This window comes from Bos taurus, chromosome 6 (genome assembly GCF_002263795.3).
Source record: "Bos taurus isolate L1 Dominette 01449 registration number 42190680 breed Hereford chromosome 6, ARS-UCD2.0, whole genome shotgun sequence".
In the NCBI taxonomy this organism is placed as follows: domain Eukaryota; kingdom Metazoa; phylum Chordata; class Mammalia; order Artiodactyla; family Bovidae; genus Bos; species Bos taurus.
In genome coordinates this window covers 14830539-14852099 of record NC_037333.1, presented here as the reverse complement: position 1 = coordinate 14852099, position 21561 = coordinate 14830539, and the positions used below count along the sequence as shown (strand labels likewise).

The window sequence follows — 21561 nt, the reverse complement described above, 5'->3', positions numbered from 1 at the left end:
AAATGGGCTTTGTTTCTTTTAAAGTCTCAAAAGGATTTGGAAATAGTAATGTAATATAACATGAAGAATCTCTCTACTTAAGCCTGAAAGATAAACGTGGAGGCCTAAATATTTTGAACTGGAGGTGTTTCCTTGTAAACTTATAGACCTATTCCTCTTGAGAGGAATGTATATAAACTGTACATGTATACACACATACATACTTCTCCAGAACAATTTACTGGGTGTGCTGGTTCCCTCCCCAAAGGAGTAAACCTGAGAGTCATTCCAAGCTAAGGTACTTTCTATATTTCTTTCTCCTTTCTTCTTTCTCTCTTATATTATTTGCTAGCTAGCAATAATGGAATCCCTTGGGTTTCAGCCAAAGAAAAATCTGGGCGACAAGAACAGACTGCAGCTTTTTTTTTTTTTCCTGAGTGCCTCTTTTTTCTTTTGAGTTTCTGATGAATGACTATAATTTATTTCTACCAAATTTAAATAAGTCCTGCTGCCTTGTGTATTTAACTAGGCAGGCAGAGGGAACTGGTTTGTTTAGGAAGTAGTGACTGAGAAACCCTGGCCAGGTGACAGAGGAGGGCAGAAAGAATCCAGACCAATTTGTATGCAGTATATTTTACTCCCATGAAATAAAACACATTTTTTTTTCATATTTGCTGAAAAGTAAAACAATAATATTGTACGAAATGTTATACACAGGGTAGGTTGTACATAGCAGTTTCAGAAACATCATTGCATCCACCAGAGAAACTATTCTAAAACTGATATTCACACATTTTTTTATAATAATAATATGTTAGAAACATACAGTGTGGCATTTAGTATATACATTCCTTTGCTCGCAAGCGAAAAATCCTAATCGCTTCTGTATAACATGCTTTATTTTAAAGCCTAACCTTTAAAAACACTGTTGTGATATTACTAACAACTGCTTTTTATAAAATTAATTTGACATTTCGATATATATACATCCTTTCAGTCATTTTAATGTTAACAATGCTAAACTTAAAAAATAACAAGCTTATAGTAATGTTAAAATGTCATATCCAGTCAAACATTTGTGTGTCCTCGAAACTGTTGGAAATACTTTTAGTGAAAGATGTCAGACGTTGAGAAAATTCCTTTGAAATCAAAGGAGCTCTCTTTAATTCAGTGGTTTCCTTTTCTCCCTATATCTTCTCTCTCTCTCCCTTTCTTTCTTTAGTGCCCACGACCTTCTAGCATAATTCCCAGTCTTTTAAGGGCAGAGCTGCCCCATCCACGGTCCTAGGTTCCCCGTGCGGTGGGGCGCGGCTCACACGGGCCGGTCCACAGCGTACTGGCAAGCACTCAGGTTGGATGCCGGGTTCTGCACGCTGGCGTAGCCGAAGCTGGAGTGCTGCTTTGCTTTCAGTCTCAGGCTGGCCAGGCTCGAGTTACACGTGTCCCTATAAACGTACGGAGGAGTCGGCGGCGCGTAAGGGCAGGCGGGCGTCGGCACCGCGGAATTCAGTGAAGGGCTGCTCAAGTTGTTCAAGTTATTCAGGCTGTTGAGGCTGGAGCCCGGGACGCCGGTCACTGCTGAGGGTACCATACTGGACGACATGCTCATGGACGAGATGGAATTGGGCGGGGAGAACATGCTCTGCGACGACAAGGGGTTGACGTTCATAGAGTTGAAGAAAGGGAAGCTCTTGGTGGACAGGGAGGCCGAAGTGAGGCCCTTGGCGGCCCAGTTATTGTACGAATATCCCGGGTACATGTCGTCGTAGGGCTGCATAAGCCCGTTGAACTGCGGCCCAAAGCCATTCTTGCACAGCTCGGCCTGCTGGTTGCGCTCCCGCTTTCTCCATTTGGCCCGGCGATTTTTGAACCAAACCTGGGGATGGAGGGCAAGGATCGAACAGACGCCACAGATCGGATTAGCAAAACCTTGCTCCCGGAAAGCACTAGCAATCCCCCCTCCGATACATAAGTGTACACCCTCGCCGCCACAAGTTTCCTCAGCCGCCCCCACCCACCTCCCCTCCCCTGCGCCCCAAGCTGCCAGAGCCCCGTCCCAACACAGAGGCCCCGACCGGTTCAGGCTTGCGAGTCCGGCCTCTGAGTCGCGCCACAAACCCCAGCTCAACGCCAGGCGGCCTGCGGGTGGCGTGTTCACTAACCCCGGTCCTCCTCAGGGGCCAAAAACACTTACTGAAAAATAAATGCGGAGCAGCGGGCTCTCTGCCCAACCCTTCCCCGGCCACCTTGCAAACTTGCTTGCATTCCAAAGCCACAGACCCAGGGATGAGGACAAGGGGCTGGGAGGCCCGTGCTCTCTCCCACAACCCCTCCTCCCCTCTGGGATCTTCACTCCCGCCCCGCTACTCCACAGAACGAGCGCCCTCATCAGGCACCCGGCCGCGACCCCCTTCCTCGCCTAGCCAAAAGAACCAAATAAAAAGCAAAAGCCCACCTCCCCAACAGCTCATTAAACCCCATAAGTTTGGCGTGTACATCTCCGGGAACCCTGAGCGAGTCTCTCCTACAGCCTTCCCCACCCCTCGCTCCGCTCCATCACACTCTACGCCCACCCAGGGCAGGCCCGCGCGCCCGGCGCTGCTCCGGCCCGGCCTAGTTGCAGGGCTTTGCCGGCGGTCGCCCAGCCCGGCCAGCCCCCACCCGCGTCCGATGGCCCAGACGCAACCCCGTTCTCAATCCACATCGGGCCCGCCCGTCGCCCCAGACGGCGGCTTTTGTGTATTGGAGTGAGGCCTGGCTCGAGATTTCCGAGCTGACACCGGTGATGTTTCACATTACACATCTCAGCCAGGCCCAGACGCCTAATCCGCTTTTTTTTTTTTTCTTTTTCCCTTTCATTCTCTATTTCCTTTTTATCCCCCTTCCTCTTTGCACCCGACAGCTATAAAAAGCAAGCTTCATTCCCCACTTGGCTGGACAAGCAGCGGCCTAGAAGGAGGCAGGCGGAGGGAGCGAGAGCCCAGCGCAGCGGCGGCAGGGGACTCGCGAGGGACTGCTGAAAAGCGGAAGAGGGTGGGGTAGGGTTGGGTTTTTCCAAAGGGTTCCGGAGACCCCATAGATTGTTTTCATTTAAATTACTTGCCTTTTCTACCCTGGCCGCCTAAACTTTGCCCAGGCGAGAAGAGTACGTGCGAGGCCCGTTCCCCAGAAGCGCAGGAAAGCTAACGAGAAACTGACCTTGCGCAAAAACCACGCGGCCCTGGCCTGAACATAGGTCTGCGCTGTTAAACTAAAACCATTTCCAACTTCATCCTGGTTCCTATATCCACTAGCTTAGCCTCATTCCCTACACAGATGCCACTCAGAGACTGCCTTCCTCTCTCTGCTTTGGGAGCGCATTTTGGTCTATTCTTTTCATCAATAGTGTTATACAGTGTTTTCTCAGTTCTAATTGGGGGCTCTTTTTCCATCCAGAGCTTTTTTTTTTTTTTTAAACAGCAAAACCTCTGGATCTTGCTATGTGTTTTCTACTTCCAGAATCCTAACAAATTTGGAGTTTTCCACCGACCAGCACAAACCAGGATATTGCTACCGTGTAATTTATTTAAGTTCATTTTTGCCAATTCATTAAGCACAGATTTGCTACAAAGGTAAGCCTTTTCTTTAATAAAACTATTATAATTGGGAGGAAGGGTGTAACAGTCTCCTGAGAGAAGATAAATAAACCAAGTAGAAAAGTCTTTCTTCTTTTTTTCTTTCTAAGAGGACAGCAGGATAGCAGTTCTGTGTTAAAACTGCTTCCGCAGATCACAAAACCGAGTATAGGGTGTGGGAGACAACTGAGTGGCAGAAAAACCGCAAAGACCTTGTGATGAGGGTGAGCCGAGTAAAGAAAAGGCCCGGCTAGGCCGGGCACGAAAGTTCTCCAGGGAGGGCCAACCCTTGCGTGTCTCAGGCGGGTTTTCCTTGTTAAATGCGCGCAGGTCGGAGCCTGTCCTCAGCTCCCGGCCTGGGAGGGATTTTATTAGCGCTCGTCTGGCGAAAGCACACCGGGAACACAATGCCCTGTGCAGCGGAATGCACGCGGCCCCGTTTAGCGGAATGCACGCGGCCCCGTTTGGGAGCGCGCTGTGTTAGGGGGCGGTGAGCCGGGGCCGCTCCCGGCGCCTGCTTCAGGCTCGCGGCTGGTCTCGGAAGGGGGAGCTGTGACCTCACAACTGGGGCCTCCGCGAGGCCTTCTGCCTTTGCAAAGGCACCCACCCGAGCTCTCCCGGACGGGTCTGCCTTTCACCCTCCCTCCTGATCTACAGGGCCGGCACCCCAGCAGCGCGCTCCCCGGCTCCGTACGGGGTCCTGCCCGGACTCGTGCTTCCGTTAGGTTGGTGACGGCTCTGCCTTTCGCCCTCCCTCCTGGTCTACAGGGCCGGCATCCCAGCAGCGCCCTCCCCGGCTCCGTGCGGGCTCCTACCCGGACTCGTGCTTCCGTCAAGTTGGTCCACACTGCGATTTCTTCGCGCGTGGACATGTCCGGGTAGCGGTTCCTCTGGAAAGTGGCCTCCAGTTCCTGCAGCTGCTGGCTGGTGAAGTGAGTCCGCTGCCGCCTTTGCCTTTTCTTCTTGGACGGGTCTTCGGCTCCCACGTCCTCATTCTTTCCCTGCTGGCTCTTATCTTTCTCTGAAAACGAAACACAGAGGTCCCCGTCAGCATGCCCACCTGCTGCCTGCCAACGCCAACTGGACCAGGCGGCAGAGGCCAGAGCCGGGCTGTCTGGCGGGGGAGGAGTGTGCGAGCCGCCGCTCCGGGCCACGGAAAGCGCTGCGTCTGCGGGGTGTACAGACGTGAGTGTGGGTGTGCGCGCCCCATTTCCTCCCCTCCCCCAGCGCCGCACGTTTTATTTACATGTTTATCTCACTGCTACGGCACATTCATTTTTATAGCCTGTGCTTTCAAGTGTATGTATGCGCTTCTGAGCGGACACATCAAATCTCTCGGGGCACCCTCACGCGCGTGTTTTACAGAACTCCCCCGGTAGAAAGCTCAGATATCGATGCGGTTTCCAAAGGCTAGGAAAAGTACGCTTTGGGATTCGGCGAGGCACCAAAGTTCCTCTGCCCTTTAGAAGAAGAAGAAAAAAACAAAAACAAAAAACGCCCGTTCTTCTGAGGCGTAGTTTCACAACTATTTTTCTAACAAGCGGAGCTTATTCGGAGCTGAAAGCCGAGAGAAGAACAGGGACCGCATAAGGGTTGGGGAGGGCGGGGGGCGGGGGGGGTGGGCGGCCTCTGAAGGTCTAGAACGGAGATGCTGGGATTTTTGTGACCCAGAAAAAGGAAGGGAGGTCAGGGTCGTAATGGGGGGAGAGGGCGGTGCAGAACGACTCGCGTGGTTCGCGCCACCCCAGCCGGGCAGTCAATGCAGAGCGAAGGGACGCGGGATACGTACAACCCTGGCTCCGGAAGTTCTGCGGGGAGCGAGCCGAACGACCACTCCCACCACGCCTCCCCCAGGAGGGGCCGACTTCCTCGGGGCCGCGCGGCGCCTTACCTGCGGCCTCGGGGCTGGGGGTGTCAGAGATGGTGTGCACCTCCAGCCTGTGCTTGGAAGAGTCCAGGGAGCGGGCCTGACCGGGAGCCAGGACCGAAGCCATGGCCAGCGGCTGAGGATGGTGACAAGAGGAGGACGAGGAGGCGGCCAACAGCTTGGTCCCTGCTGCTCGGTGCTCCAAGTGCAGCGGGCCTTTCATGCAGTTCATGGACGAAGGAGCGCGCCGCCCTACGAGTCCTGGGTTGCTGCCCCGCCGAAGCCCCGTGGCCGCCGCAGCCGCCTGCTCCGCTTCCCGCTCCAGGCACGGAGTTTCCTCGCGGTGGCCGCCGCGGGCGGAGCCGGGAACACAACCCGCGCGGAGTCCTGGAGCCGAGCCGCCCCCCGGCTCCTTGCGAAGGCTCAAGCGAAAGGATCCAGCGGCCGAAAGTCAGCGGGTCAATGGAGAGACATGGGGATGTGGGTAGGAGAGAATGGTTCGGAGCGTCTTTGGGGAGCAGGCTTCCAAGCTCCAAAGCGAAACAAGAGTGGGCAAAGACCCCTTTCTTCCCTCCCTCCCTCCCCCTCGTACCCCTCCAATAAGGAAAGCTAACGCCGTTCGCGCTCTGCCCGCCCCCCGCGCGGCAGCCCTGACAGCGAAGTGTCAAGAGTGACAGGGACAGGTAGCTGATATTAGATCTCCCGTGGCGGCGGCGGCGGCGGCGGCGGCGGCGGCGGCAGCGGCGCGGGCCTCTGGGCGCACCCTCCGCGGTGCGCACACGCACACCCCCTCGGGCAGTAGAGCTCGAGCCTGGCCTCGCCGCAGCTCAGCTCCCAGCACCCAGACGAGCGACGGACCCGTTCTGCGGCTCTAAGCTTCCCTGTTGGCCTAACATCTTAAAACCAGAGGCGGGCTTCCTGGTGCCGAGACGTCACTCGGCCGTTGCCCTCCCCAACCCTCCCCGACCCTCCCCGCCTCCGCCTCCTCCCAGACCCTTCGCCGGCTGGAGTGACGTGGCTCCATACCAATCAGGAGCCCCCGAGCCGTGACGGCGGGCCCATCCTGTCTGCACCTATCAGATGTGCGGGGCCGGGCTAATACCTCGGTGCGCCCGCAGAGTCTACACCCGCCGGCTCCCGGGAATTCTGCTCCGGCCCGGCCCAAGACGATCCGGCTTTTAGTTTTGATGGGGAGGTGGAAAGACGAGGCTGGGAGTAAACAGCTCTTTGGAAAAAAGCGGAAAGGTCGAAGGCTGAGGGGTACAAGGATCAACAAGGCAGGCACCCAGCACCCCCCTCCCCTTTTGCGTCTCACTACACTCATTCCCTACCTAGAGGTGTTTTTCTCCCCCTGCAAGGAAAGGAGACATACTACTTAAAACCAGAAAAAATTTAAAACACCAACAAATCATCTCTCCGATCTTAAATTTTCCAAACAACCTGTCAAGTGAATGCTCCAGCGCTAATCTGAAGAAGCTTTACTTTAATTGCAAAGAAGACAGAGCCCTGAGAAGAGAGGCTAATAAATTAGAAATCAGAAGCAAATGGACCCGTCAAAAGAAAATTACCTTGACTTTAAACGAACAACTGTTTGGTGGTTCACTCTGGATTTATACAAGAATAAAAAGTCGCCTCAGATCACGTTCTCTGTAATGCTTATTAGTCCCCAGACAGAAAACACACAATAGAACAGAAACCCTAACCCAGCATTTTCAAAATGCTGAAAGCTTATCCATTCTACTTAACGTTGATTAAGACACATATCCTAGGGCTTTCAAATTCCTTATACACTGTATTAAGCACCTCCTAACCCAACAGAGAATCTTGCTTTAAATTTGACTCTCTTGTTTACTTTATTATCAATCAGATTCAAATCCATAAAGCCTGTAGAATCAACAACTTTGAGCTAATTATATATAAAATATGCTTTTAATGAATTTCCGTACAATTAAGAATGTTGCCAAATAACCAATTTCAAGGATAATTTTGAAGTCATTTTCTATTCCTAGGGAGCTCAAGGCTGTCTTGAATTGTTGGAGTCCAAGCAGGCAGAGAAGTAGGCTGTGGGTGAAGGGCAAAAGCCTAGGAGGACACTCAACAAGGAAAAATAAAGCCTCGTTCATTTATTTGAGACAAAAGGAAAAAACACCTTTGGGGACACGTAAATCTTTATAGCACTATTTCCACAGAAATTAAAGAAATAAATCCAAAGATATTATTCAAAATAATTTGTGAAAGTCCTTTTGTCCTCTGGCTTAGGTCAGCTGAAGAGCACAAACTAATCTCCCCCGGGTTTCTGCATTGACGATTGCTTTATTGTGGAGTTAGTGTTATCATCCCTGAATGTGTATTTGTTTGACATTACAGTCAATGATTTGCAACACCAGTATGAGGTATCTTCAAAAAACTCCCTCCTTGTTCTTGTTCCCAAGATTGAGAAATTCATTCAGTTTGAGGCGGAGTGGATAAAGCAGACAACAAATATGTTTGTAACTTTTGTGTCTCTCCTTTGCCCTGCTCCCCCACCTCATGGTATCTGCAACCCCTCCCCCATCTTAAACAAGCTTGAGAGCAGTCCAAAGGACCAAATGAGAATTTTTTAGTCTCTGCCCAAAGTATCATCCTAGTGTAAGAAGATTTTAGCTAACAGGAGGAGCTTTCTTCATAGGAAGCTTTAAATCAGCGTTTCTATTTTTTTTAACCTTTTATTCCAGTTAACCCCATTCCATGCACACACACACCTGCTCAGAGCAGAACACATCCCCATGTGACAGGTCTGCATTAGCTGAGACTCATCCATCCAGCTATATTAGGTTCTGAAATCTTATCACTAAATTATACATATTACATAAGCAGCCTGTTGGTAAAGAAGGTTAAATTAATTTACATTCTGCTCATTATCGGGTGCTTAAATGACGCGTTTTATCCCTGAGATTTGGTAGACTCTCCTTCTCAGACCCCCCAGTGTTTCACCGAAGACAATGCTCTTACATTTGTAGTGGTTTTTAATCTGATAAGACTCTAATTTGCTTAAGTCTTTTAAATAAGGGTTTTAAATGTTTCTAGCCATTTTCTTATTGAATTTCCTCTAATTCCCTCAAGATCATAAAGTATATGCGTAAAGTAAATATCTCCTCCCACTGCACTGACAGCCGATGACCTATAACTAAGTCAATATGAATCCAGTTCTTTTCTGCCCAATATGTTTACTAATCATATTCCAATACCTTTTCTTAAACCTCGGCATAGCTACAGTCCCCACAACAGCACATGCTCATGCCTTCATATCACAAAGAAACTCCATCACATCAGAGAATGAAAGATTCTCCTCCACAGTGAACATACTCTCTTCCTTGTTTCTTCAAGTTTCAAATCCTGGAGTTACAATTTTTGGTGAAGGCTCTGAGTGGTTTTCAAAACTCAGAAGAGCTGAGAAGCTCCACAGAGCCATGTAGATTTCTAAGCCCATCTCTCATTAAATGCATGGAATTTTGATTTAAGCTCATTGGCTTTTTCAATGAACGGAACTTTCCTCAAGGCAAATACACACGTATGAAGGACCTAACCTAGACTCCAAAGTGGGTGAAAAACCCAAGGGCAAGTGGGAGCTCCTCACAGTGCCAAAGTGTAGGAGATGTTGCAAGTGCTGGTGATCAGCTTGAAAGCCCAAAAAGATAAGAATCTTAAACTGTATTGATTCACTGCAAAGTCAAGTGGCGAATAAAGAAAGAAATTATTTGAAGAACTCTGGTTAAGTGAAAACAAAATCATGCATATACCCCTCTATAGATAGAAATGAATGTACATAATATATCCTCCCCTCCCCCCCAAAGGAGCAGGGGAGGTATTTCTTTGCATTTTTCTAGCCAGAGGTTCAACTCCCTCCTAATCTTCAGATCACTTTACACATTGATACTGGGTGACACCCTGCCAGGCCCACCCAACATGTTCACTCCATGGTTGGTAGGGGTGCTCCAACATGACAAGTCTAGAAGAGGAAAAGCAAGTGTATAGTACAAGAAACACTTTTCAGTTAAAACTGTAGTGGTGGTGGGCAATTTTTAGATTTAGTCTACAAAAAACTTGTGGGTGCACAGGTCTGGGCAATATAGATGACAAAGGAGTTGAAAGTAAGGGAATCTTAGGTATGTTGCAAGTTCAACACTACTATTACATGACCTATCCCCCACCCCACTCTTTAGCTGGTTCTAGAAATTACTGTGGGACTTCCCTTGTTGTCCAGTGGCTAAGGCTGTGCTCCCAGTGCAGGGGGGTTGAGATTTGATCATTGGTCAGGGAACTAGATCCCACAAGCAACAACCAAGGCTCAGTGCAGCCAAACAAATAAATTTTTTTTTTTTTAAAAAAAGAAATGACTATGTCTTCAGCAGCCATCACAGAAATTGTCATTCCAGAAAAAAAAAAAAAAAAAAATCAGCATAGTTGGTCCAGGGAAGCTGCATGGCTGGGGTGGGCAGAGGACAGGAAGCGCAGTATGGGTTTGGTTTTTCCACTCAGAAGATATCGTTTTGATCAGGTTTTCTTGCTTATTCTTTCAAAGAAAGACCTTTGAGGAGGGAAATGTGTGACACAGGGTTAGGCATGTTTCTAGCTGGTATTTGCCACCGATTACCAGTCTTAAGGTCTTATTTAATTTCACACTCTTTAGTGTTAGTTGCACAAAGGCCCTCTGGCCATCTCCATGAGAGGGGTGAGGCAGCACCGCTAACCTCTCTGCAGCGGGCAGCAGAGATGTGAACTGGGACCCAAGCGAGCGACTCGAGACTCTGGGGGAAAAAAGTCTGTCCTCAAAGCCCATATGAAAGATAGTGAAATTAGATGTCTCCTTGAGCTGTCAAGCCATAGAGGGGTGGGAGTCTTGCTACGGTCCAGATTAGCTCAAGGATGAGATCCTGCCGGACTCAGCTCGAAGGCTTGTGACAGGCATGAGTGTGTGTGTGTGTGTGTGTGTGTGTGTGTGTGCATGAGCATGCAGTGTAGGGTGCAGAGCTCAGAGGGAGACCTTGCACCTTGCCCGAGAAGTGGCTCTGCCTCCCCTCCTTCCTCTGCCTGGCTTTTCTCTGCACACAAATCATGCTGGAAAGGGCCTCTTTGCTGTTCCCAGACCTGAGCCATGCAGCTGGAACACCCAGAAATTAAAGGTTTATTGTGACTGATCCACCCCCCCACCCCAGTTCCGTAAATGCAATTTTAAAAAGTGCAGGTTTGCAAAAAGTGGCAGATTCTTTCAGAATCAGAAGTCTGTAGAGGTACTGAGCAACACCCACCCTCTCTGGGTCCCTGAAAATGGTACCCATCTCTCTGTCCCTCACACAACCACCTCAAGTCTGTGGTAACTGGCTGGGGGGTTCTCTTCACCCCACACTGGCAGGGGAAGAGAAGAGCCAGAGATTGGAGGAAGCTCTGGGTCGTGTTAGTGGGGGTGCTACAATCACTAAGCAGGCACGCGGTAGTGCCTTTTCACAGCAGCCTGTTAATGCTACAGGTTTATTAGGTGCTCATTTAATCGCAGAACACAACTACACGTGGAAAAATAAAGAGAACGGTATACTTGTGTATGGGATACAAGAAAGACAAGGAATGAATAAACATCAATCTCTAGGTCCAGAGAGACAGAAGTGACATGGGACTAACTAAAGTCACTTTTTAAAAAACTGGATTGAAATGCTTCTCTCTTTTTCTCTATTTTTCCCCTCTCCTGCTCATGTCTGTCTCCCTTTCTGTTTCTCTTGTTCCCCTTCTTTCTGTCTTCCCCTCTCCCAGACATGCTGGTAGCTAACATTCAGCATTAGTTGTCATGGTGACCATAAATCACATAAATCCAAAAATACCCACCTATAATCTGAGATGAAGCTTTTATTTCCCTAGTGAAATAATATTTTAAAAGCTGTCAGCTGACCCCCCCCCAAAAAAAAGGAACCCACCTCATTGTAGTAACCCAAGTAATATATTACTTCTAAAGGTTTAAATTAAAATGTCAGCCTGTTAAAAACACGCTGGGAGAATCTTGGGCACTCTTCATGTCAGATCCTCACAGTGGAGTTGACTCCATCACTCCTGATCACTCTTTAACATGTATACATAATTTTGCCTACTACTTCTCCTTCTATTAATTTCTTCCATCCCCTCCCAACTACCTTAGTCCTCACCGATTGTCTGCCTTGGGTTGTAAAAGAATGGAATCTCTATCTTTTTTCAGAAAGGCACTTAATTCTTTGCCTGACTCAGAGGACCTCATATATTGGTCCTCTGTGATCAATCGCTTTTCTAAATGAAAAATGGGTGCCTTGGGGGGAAACGTGCTGAACTGGGCCACAGTGAAGGGTCGGGGGGTGGGGGGCTTTCTAGAGGAATTGAGAAGAAAGAAACGCAGAGGGAAGGGCTGGTGGGGGAGAGACAGAGTAGTGGAGTATGGAGCTGGGCAGCCAGGTTCTGTGGTTAAATCTAGCCCGGGAAAAGTATGCATATTCTCCTACTCTTGCCTTTTTTCTCCTGAGAGGAAACTTTCCCATTTGAAGACCCTCAGTGCAGGGTGGGAGGGAGGAGGGTGACGACCGCAGTTGGGCCTTTTGTCTTCCACCTTGGGCTTGTTGTCTTTTGCCTATCTTTGGATTATAGGGTATTCGCCTAGATGAAGAGCCATTAATTACCCATTCAGTCAATATTAGGAAGACGACAAAGCTTTTTACATAGGATTAAGAAGACATCAGATTGTTCCATTAGTATATTCCTGCTCACGAATAAGCTTTCGTTATACATTTCCTTTTCCCCGGAGTCGCTCTAACAACTGCTGCATATATTACCGGCGGGCGGTGCGGGTTAACTGCAGAGCCAGCCCTGCGCACCTTGGAGCGCGCACCGCGTCGGCGGCACCGAAGAACGCGACCGGTCAAGACTGCCTACCGCTGGGGACTGACTACTTTCGGACAATTTCCCCTCTTGGGGAAAACATATCCACACACACAAAGGAGAGGCAGCTCTGCGGATAAACTGCAGATTTGGCGCTGGGTGGGCTGTGAGTAGAAAAAAAAAAAAGGAATGCTCTCCTTCCCCACGTCCGCTCTTCCTCACTCTCCTCCAGCACATCCCGGTCCCCTTCCCCCTGTTAGCACTAAGATTAACACCACCCTTTTAAATACTCCCCTTTCTCTCTGACCAAGCTCAGGTCCAACCGCCGCCCCACGCAGCACGGTTTTGCTTTTTGCTAGAGGTGGTCTGGGCTGCTTTTGTGGGTCTGCTTGTTAGCATTAAAGTCGTTTGGTAATGGCGTAGAGAAATCGGGTGACTTGCTTTGGGGGACATTAGGAATCAGTGGTGAATGTGCTTCGCGAGCACTTGGTGATTGAATGAATAGGGCTCTGCGGCCGTTAAGGCGTCGGGGTTACCCCGGGTGCTCTGAGGAAGACGGAGAGCCGGCTGCTGCCTCGGGAGGCGGTGTGTGTCGCGGTTGGGGCCTTGGCGTCCTCGTCCCTAGGGAAGAAAGTGCGCGCACCAGAGGCCCGGGGCGAACGCTTTCAGCTCAACTGCTTTGCCAGAACGATTTAAAAATTAATCGAGTCGCTGGGGGAGGCCCGGGGAAGATACCCGCCCCAGGTCTGGTCGCGAAGCCAGGCGCCGGGACCGATCTCGGCAGGTCGGTGGATTACAGCCCCCAATCCAGGGTCACTACCCCGAAATTTAAAGGTTATTGGCAGGGGAGGATCATTCCATCCTCTTCCTGAAGGTCAAGACAACTTTTTGAGTTCTGCCAAACGGAAACTCGTTTTGGGACACCCAAAGAGAAGGAAAGCCAAGGACGTCTGTTCTAGGGAGATGTTCCAAGCGGGCCTCTGCCCCTTCTGTAAGGGGGCCGGGAAGGGGGGAGAGTACTGTTTAACGTGTCAACTCTTCCTCTCTTCACTTACCATACCTAGCCGCTCCTCTCTCCACCCTCTCTCAAACCTCTGGCTTTAGGAGGTCTTCAGCCTACTTCCTGCCCACTCCCGTTTAAGGGTTCGAGCCAGACGTTGGGTCATTCCAAAGGGTATCAAGAGAATGGGGACTCAACTGGGATGGTACACAGAGTAGGGGCCTCCAGGAGGTCGACCCTGTCAACTCAGAGAACGTTTTCAGTCTTCAGTGAGGACAGGGTGTTTGGGGGAAATGAGGAGAGGGTAGTGCCAATATAATAATAGGATATCATGGCCCTTTTTGAAAATCGCATGTCATTATAAACTTTTTTTTCTTTTTAAAAGCAAGTAAGCTAGTTTTTAAGAATCAAATAATCATAGTGACCCTAGTCAGTTATTTCGCTTAAAAAAAAAAAAAAGCAAATAAAACCTATTAAAGAGTTAAGGAGAAAAAATCTTTTCTTTCTTTCTTTCTTTTTTTTTTTATTTAAAGGAAGCTGTGGCTAGGAGTTTGCATACTCCATAAGTTAAATTTACTTATATTCATTAAGGGGACTCTGGCAACCTTCTTTCAGTGGTACTATGTAGCTTTGCCCCACTCGTGTGACATTTTTGGTCTACCCAATTCCCTAGAAGCCAATAACATCAAGATTTTCAGCATTTTTTCCTATCACGTGTCTCTTCTTAATTAATGGCATTAAACATGTTTGGGCAGCAATTTTCTTCTTCAGTTCAAAAGGCAGAAAACACACTATTGGCTGTGTGGAGAAGAGCCTTTTCCAGCACTAAAGTAATCCGGGCCTAAACGTAATGGTTAAGAAAAATCATTTATTATTTCTAGCTCTTTATTTACTTGCTAATTATTAAAAGCAAACACCCAGGCCCACCTGCCCAGGATGTGACTTGTGACTGACTGCAGCGAACAGGACTCCCCGGCTCTCCCCCACTTCTTGCCCACATAGGAAGCCCACATCCCACCTCAGACTTCTCGGTTAAGAGGTCCTAAACTCCCATGGTAACCACCTGTCCTCAAAACCATTCCTGGGGGCAATAAACAGGTAGATGCGTGTGAGAATAGGAAAAGACATTTGGCATCTCTCGGCCCCGAAAGCAGGAGAAATGTCAGCCTCGGCTGGGCGGCGGCCAGCCCGCGCTGTGCGAAGCGACATTGGGGAGCTCCCCTAGTCCGGCCGGAGCCAGGGCTCAACCAGCACAAAGCATTTTCTCCGGGAGTCATCGCTGCTCTTGATTTTTAACCATATCCCAAACATACTCCGGTGTAATAATTTATTTTTACGACCGATTATCAAACAGAAGAAGAATTTAACACAATCTTAATGACAGAAATCACCCGACGTTATCTCTGCAAGGCCCCATTTAACCCCATGGGGTTAATCCTGGACAAGTGAGCGTTTAACTGGCCCAGCAGGAGAACTAGCGATATTTCGCGGTGTCGAGGCCGGTTAGCTCCATACCACTTTGGGCGTTTTATTCCAACAAATGGTGCTTTTCTCTCCGATTCACTGGGAAGCCCAATGCGGAGTCTTTGTTTTCTTCTTGGCAAGTTTACTTGGCGGGGGTCCCAATTCGCCCCCCTCTAGCACATATTACATATGTATCTTTACATTTTAATCCAGAAAGTGGTGGTTAGGGGCGGAGGTCTGTGTGTGTGTGTGTGTATGTGGGTGGGTGGGTGGTTATGTCCTCACATTATCAAAGGTCAACAACCTCCTAAGAATAGGCACTTACTTATTAAGGAGCCTGGAAAACATGGAGAATAGACGAACGGCAAATTTGAGTTTTTCTTGTATTCCTAAGGAAAGGTTGTCCCTTCAACCTCCCTCCCCCTCACACACACACCCCTAAAGACCACGATTCAATTCAACTGGGTCTGTGCATAGAGGACGTTTTAAGTTTTACGCTTGCAGACTTCGAGCAGCAATAGCCCTTGACTCTTCCAGAATAAAACCAGACCATCGATCGCACCGCCAAAACCCAGACCCTGCAACCAGCACCACAGGTAGGTGGTGCCACCGGGTCACACACTCCATTCCCCCCTCAGCTGCTGCGCGCAGTCGCTGCCCTCCGGCTCCGTAGGGCTGTTGTCAGCTCCTCCACCTAGCCACCGGGGCGAACCTATGCTAACCCAAGCCTCGCGCGCTGGCCTTCAGCGGTAAACCCCGCACCCACAAGCCTGGGCGGGGCGCGGCCGAGGGCCGCCGGGACGGGGTGGGCCCTGCTGGTGCTGCATGCAGTGGGACGTAGTGAGCGACAGAGGTCGCTGTTGGACCACTTTTCCACTCCAGCTAGAGGCACGGAGGTAGCTCGGGGTGTGCGTACATCAGGCCACTCATCAGGAGATCATCAGGAAAGAGGGAGAGGGAGAGGTGATGGGTCTCAGGAGTGCAGTATAATTTCGGGAAAGGAATTAACGTTCCTTGGACGGCTGCTTCCCGTCCCAACCCGAGGCCAAGTGTCTTAAGTTCCGAGCAGGCGCGCCCCGTCTGGCGGCCTCGCCCGCGTGCGCCTCACTCGAGCCCCGGAGGCCGGGAGGCGGGCGCCCAGCGCTCGGCCTGCGCCTCGCTCCAAGTCTTACCGTTGGCGCCGGGATGCTGCCGCGGGAAGAGCTTGCTGCTGGCCGCCTCTTTCCGGCTCTCCGGAGAGTCCGTGAACTCGACCTTTTTGATTTCGGAGTCTTTGGAGAAGAGGCATTCAACGGCCGCCGGCTGCACGCCTGGGCCACGCGCACCCGCCCCACGTGCAGGGAGAGAGACGCCCCGGACGGCGGGGGAAAGTATCGGGGTGTGGAAGAGAGTGGGGAGGGAGGCAGGAACGAGGAAAGAGAGGGACAAAGAGCAGAGACCCAGTTAGAGGAAAGAGCGGAGGACGGACCAGTCTCCGGGACCGTCTGGCAACCCGGCGCAGGGCGATGTTCTGTCTCCGCGCCTCCCGGGCTACCAGCGGCTCTCGCGAAAAGCAGGCCCGAGGCTTGGAGACGCGGCGCGCGGTTCCCTCCCCACCCACAGCCCCCCACTAGGACAGTCCCCCGGCGTCCAGGTTCTGATTTCCTTCCTGCCCTGGCCGGCCCCTCCGGGAAGTGCCCCTCGCGCGGCCTCGCTATAAGACCAGTGCCCTCTCGCCGCCCTCGCGTGGCGCGGTCTCAGGTCGGGTGACCCTGGCAGAAGAAACGACTCTTACCTAATTGCACACACGCCGACACTAGTTTGCGGCAGTTGGTCTCCATTCCCCGTTACCTGCAAAACAAGAGAAGGAGGCCCGTGAGAAGCGGCGGCGGGCGGGCGCACAGGGCTCGCAGGAGGCTACCTGTGGGGCAGACGACTTCAACACAAGCCATCAGGCGCCTCTCCGTACTAGGTTTCAGGAGTGTTTCTCGGACCTGGCAGTCTCTGGCAGCACGAGCCTGGCTTCATCCCCACCCTTGCCCCAGGTCCTGGACGTCTGAATGTTTACCAAAGTGTGTGTGTGTGAGGGGGTGGGAGTGTGTGTGTGTGGGGGGGATCTCTCTACAGAGCTGCCGCCAATGGGTCCAGGGGCTCTTGGCCGATAAAGCCGCGTTCTGGGAACCCAAGCTGTGGAACTACTCACAGGGGTGCCTGGGTCAGGGGTTAAAAGCCCGTCTGAACACGAGGACAAGCTTAGGGGGGGGGGATACAAAATTTTGGTGAAGAGGACTTTCTCCGTGGGGAGCTGTGTGCGAAGGCCAGCACAGCGCTTGTCCTTTAGCTGAAGCTCAGTAAACATTTATAGAGTGTTAGAGTCAAGTTGTTCCTGTCCTAGATAGAACCCCCCCCACCCCCACCCCCCACCCCCGTCTCGATTTTCTGTAATTCTGAAACAAACAGGACTCCAAGGCCTAGGATGCTCAGAGCGGACTGGCTTCGGGCCTCTCTTCTATCAGAAGCCACTTTTCCATATTTAGCCACACTTTCCCCTGGAGATACTCACCCGGTCATTTATTTACCCAAAAGTATGATTTAAGATCGCAGAGTAGGGGAACCGAGGTGGAGTGAGTTAGATTGAGGAGAGCGGGCAAACGTCCCCGGAGCGTTTATTGCCCGCCAAGGGTAGAGAAATAGCTCTGAGAGAACGGCTCCCCCCAGTTCTCCCCCTTCTCTTGCCCGGCAAACCAAATCTTTTTTTAAATTTCCAACCACAACGCAGCGAGCCAGGCGTTTAATGCGCGCCCCCTTCTCCGCCACAGGCAAACCGGGAGAGGTGGGTGGCAAGGGGGCTCTGTCGGGGTGGGTAGAAGAGCGGCGGCTGCTTTAAAGACAGAAGAAAAGAATGAAGGTCCCAGCTCCCCAGGCCCCTCGGATCTCGGTGCCTGCCTCGCTCCACGCTAACCAGGGTACGCCGGCGGCGGGAGGGCACCTCTCGCACGGATCCAGGGCTGGGGCTTCGGGCGGGCGTTTGCCCGGTTGTTCGAGGGGCAGAGGTTGGGCAGGGAGCTGGGGGGGGAGGGTCTGGCTTTGGCCTAAGTCGCATTTCTAGGTTCCTCGGCCTCTCCTGGAAGGAGCCGGGACACAGGGGCCTCGGGCCAAGGTCGCTGCCTAGCGCAGCGGCCTGGGGATCCAGGGGGTGGGGCTCTCCAGGCGGTTCCCCCACCAGCCTGGAGACGCGGGTGGACGCGGGCGGGGGCTCTGCCGATCCTGGCGGGCTCGGGGGCCCAGAAGTAGCAGTTTGGCGGTTCCAGATTTAGTGATTCTGCAGTAAAATCACAGGATTAGTCCCTGATTGAGATGTCTGTTCGTGAGATATTACAAAATTCATTATCACAGCTTTCTACTAACTCGATATGAAGTAACACAGATGGGATTTTATTAGTCCAGACTTCAAATGTTTACTTATGATAATTTCGGGGAAAATTTGCATGTCATCATCATTTCGATAATCTTTTTTTTTTTTTTTTAACTTCTGAATTGGCTGCATTATTAGCCGGTAGCCAGAGCTTTGCAGATGGTAACCGCAGATAGTTTTTATTTTTAAAAATAGTAAAATCTATAAAAGAAAAAGATCGGATTGCTCAGTGTAAAGTCAGTCGATTATTACACATTCTCCCCCACCCACCCCCCCCACTCCCACGCTTCAGTGCTGAAGACCAAACAAAGCAATACAAAACAAATCTTCAAGAACTCCTCTCTAAAGACTGAAAAGAAGGTCAAGGCATGTTCCTTAGCTCACTCCTACATGTCCTTGTGACTTGGGGATTTATTTTGCAGTCAAAATGAGTCCTGAGATTTGCACTTTTTTCCCCCTCATATAATGACCAAACCTGCTAGATGAATTGAATCTAAATAACTGGGGAAGGTAATTTTTTAAAAGAGACCTCCAATTCCCTCCCGTCTGCTGATCCTTAAACTTGCCCTGTCAAGACAAGTCTTACAAGACAAATTTGGCTGCCAGATTTAGAGAGGGGCTTCAGTGGCTAATCTCACAAATTAAGATGAGCAACTTTTCCTGTTGGAAAGGTGTTCTCACCCCAAAAGTTCATGTCCTGGTTGGAATGTATATGCCAGGCAATCTTGTTTTGGTCAACTTGAGTTTTCTATTGTGAGCTCACTAAAAAGCACAACACAGCTAATGGGAACACCCTGAACCACACTGGCTAATGCAAGCAGGCAAGCCCTAAGAAATAGAACAATTTGCTTAAAAATAATTTCTGATGATTGCCATAAGATGAAATTGTAGGAATGAAACATAGTCCTAATAATTCCACATCCTTTCACATTTCCCTCCTTTCCATTCACATTGTTATCCTATAACAAAATCTTTGATGAAAGTTTAAAAATAAACATGATAAGAACATATGTTTTAAATGAACTAAATTAGTGAGATTAGTCAGTAAATTAATTTGCAGTAGGTAATCATTTAAGGAAATTAAAATACTGCTTAATGCAGTTCTGTATTTTAGCAGTTTAAGCCTTCTTTTAAACCAATTAATATTGGTGATTTAGGAACACTTGGGGACAAACATGCTCAACTTGAGGAACAAAGCACCTGAATAATTTAAGTGTTGTTTTGCTGAGGTAGAGCAAAACATTCCATACATGAAGTAGCTATTTCATTTTTAGGCAAAGTTTGACTATTGAAACTTTGGATGCTTATTTTATGTAATATCAACAGAAATCCTCAGCCTATATTGCTTATGTGCTTTGTTTCCTTTACATAACTGGTGTTTGTATTTTTAGATGGATTTCCTCCAAAATGATGTTAAAAGCAACATTAATTCTTATTAATGGCCTAAAAAGAATGTGAGGAAATATCTCTAATCAAATTAATTTTTCATAAAGTATTTTAGGATGTATGAACTCCAATATTATTTTAATTCATGGTAGTAAAAGTTTAAAAAATTTTTAGTTTAATAAGACATATTGCTTGCACAAGTAAAATAAAAATCACAGGACCCTATGATGGTTTGACATCTAAATTGCTACGGAAAAGAAATCATTAAATTGTAATAAAAAGAGGAACATATTTCTAAGATTTAGAATCATAATTTTTCCCTTACTGGATGGTTGGAAAATAGTCGTCTCCCCTGTATCCATTTAAAATGTATCTCCCAAAGTGCAAGATTGGAGTTGACTGGTAATCAATTTAAAGGATTTATAATCCGAAGTAATTGTGTGAGCTTGGCATTCAGGCCTGGCTCCCAGGTAATTCGCTTGGGCCTGAGAGGTCACTAACTGCCAGTTAAGATGGAATCTTTTTTCCAATTGGTAACAATGGGAAGGGGGCTAATCTTTCAGTAGCTGAAACTTTGTACCCGGCCCTTCATCTTGAGAATGCTAATCCTCTGTCTGAGGATTTGTCCCTGCAGTGTTGGCACCAAGATTTAAGGGAAGATACCTCCTTTTAAATGCCAGCCATGGTCTCGCTTCCCACTCGACTTCAGCACCCCATAGATTGTTAGTGTCTGTGGCTGGGGACCAGAGGAACAGGGCTTTGCAAGGTCTGTTTGCCAACTGCGTTACCTCGGGGGGAAGACAGCCCCCAAGAGCCACAAATCACCTTCGGAGAAGATTCTCCAAAGTGGAACAAATTTCCAAACTCGCATTATCTCACATCCCTGCGGGAGAGACGGCCTCCACTTACCCGCTACCGGGAGAGAGCTGCAGTCTGCGCGTCCCGCCGCGTCCCGGAGAGATTTCCAGCGAACCGAGACGCGGACTGCACCGCCGGCGCCCGAGAAGCCCGGGCCGAGAGGACTGCGGGGCTCCCGAGGGTGCCAAGTTCCGATAGGGGTCCAAGGGCGCGCAGCGGCCTCCGGAATCTAGCCGTCACTGGCAGTTTCTTTGCGCTCTACTCCAGCTTTCTCGCTCGCTCTCGCACTCTCTCTCCCCTCCCTCGCTCTCATCCCTCTCTCTTCCCTCGGCTCCGACTCAGTGTGGGGAGTGACGTGACGTCAGCAGAGATTCCACCAAACTCCACTGCACAGTGGCGGGCGCGCGGGCGGGCGGGCGGCCGAGCCGGCAGCGCGGCGGGCGATCAAGGAGCGAGCGCGGCGCTCAGGAGGGCGAGGGGGGAGCCAGCAGGGGCGACGGGAAACCCGGCAGGAGCAGGAGGTGAAGGCCCGCGGGCCCAGGAGCCGGGAGCCCGAGGAGGAGCCCGGGGAAAGAAACCAGGCGAGGGAGCCGGGCAGGGCGCTCAGACAGGAGCGGACAGAGCAGCAGGCGCGAGCACTCCCACTGTGGAAATGAGGGCAAGAAGGGAGGATGGGAAGGAGGAGAAGAAAAAGGATTCTGCGCCAAACCAGGAGCTCTCATAAATCAGAGGGGAAGGGCAAGGGCGTCGGGGAGACGTCGGGGAGAAACGTTCTCCTGGAGAGAGAGAGAGAGAGAGAGAGAGAGCGAGCGAGCGAGTGTGTGTGTGTGTGTGTGTGTGGAAACCCGGACGGGGAGGGAGGCAGGGACAGAGAAAGTGGCCTAAGAAATGGAACAAAGGACAGTATGCCTGGGTTTGTTTGGGGGCGAGGCTTGTAGGGTGTGAGTTTGATATGCCTGTGTGTGACCTTCTTTCAGGCCTTGCAAGGGTGAGGAAAGAGTTCATAGATACCAGGGATTGCGGAGGAAGGCCGGAAGCTGGAGAGAAGGTTGCGGGATGGGGTGAAAGAGGATGACAGCAGAAATCTGGAAAAGTGGGATGAGCAGGGGGTCGGTGGGATGGCTGGGTT

At 50.2% G+C, this 21561-nt stretch overlaps 1 protein-coding gene across 3 annotated transcripts; it reads right to left on the bottom strand.

Moving 5' to 3' along the window:
* Positions 1-596: 596 nt before the first annotated feature.
* Positions 597-20947, bottom strand: PITX2 (paired like homeodomain 2). Of its 3 annotated transcripts, XM_005207601.5 has the most exons (5): positions 20484-20947; positions 16569-16624; positions 15967-16104; positions 4409-4614; positions 597-1855 (listed from the first exon to the last, which is right to left on the bottom strand). In XM_005207601.5, exons 2-5 carry the CDS (start codon positions 16612-16614, stop codon positions 1292-1294), a joined length of 954 nt encoding a protein of 317 aa, XP_005207658.1. In that variant the 5' UTR covers positions 16615-16624; positions 20484-20947; the 3' UTR covers positions 597-1291. The 3 variants fall into 3 exon arrangements, with proteins under 3 accessions (XP_005207658.1, XP_005207659.1, NP_001091460.1); XM_005207602.5 differs by lacking the exon at positions 15967-16104; NM_001097991.1 differs by lacking the exons at positions 15967-16104; positions 16569-16624; positions 20484-20947 and adding an exon at positions 5485-5917.
* Positions 20948-21561: the final 614 nt, after the last annotated feature.

What these genes read in the sequence shown, in the direction of transcription:
- PITX2 (NM_001097991.1), bottom strand. Translation starts at nt 5,692, where the DNA reads ATGAACTGCATGAAAGGCCCGCTGCACTTGGAGCACCGAGCAGCAGGG. An exon ending in CCCCAGCCCCGAGGCCGCAG is followed by an intron (nt 4,615 to 5,484) that starts GTAAGGCGCCGC and finishes TTTCGTTTTCAG; the next exon opens with AGAAAGATAAGAGCCAGCAG. An exon ending in TGACGGAAGCACGAGTCCGG is followed by an intron (nt 1,856 to 4,408) that starts GTAGGAGCCCGC and finishes CTCCATCCCCAG; the next exon opens with GTTTGGTTCAAAAATCGCCG.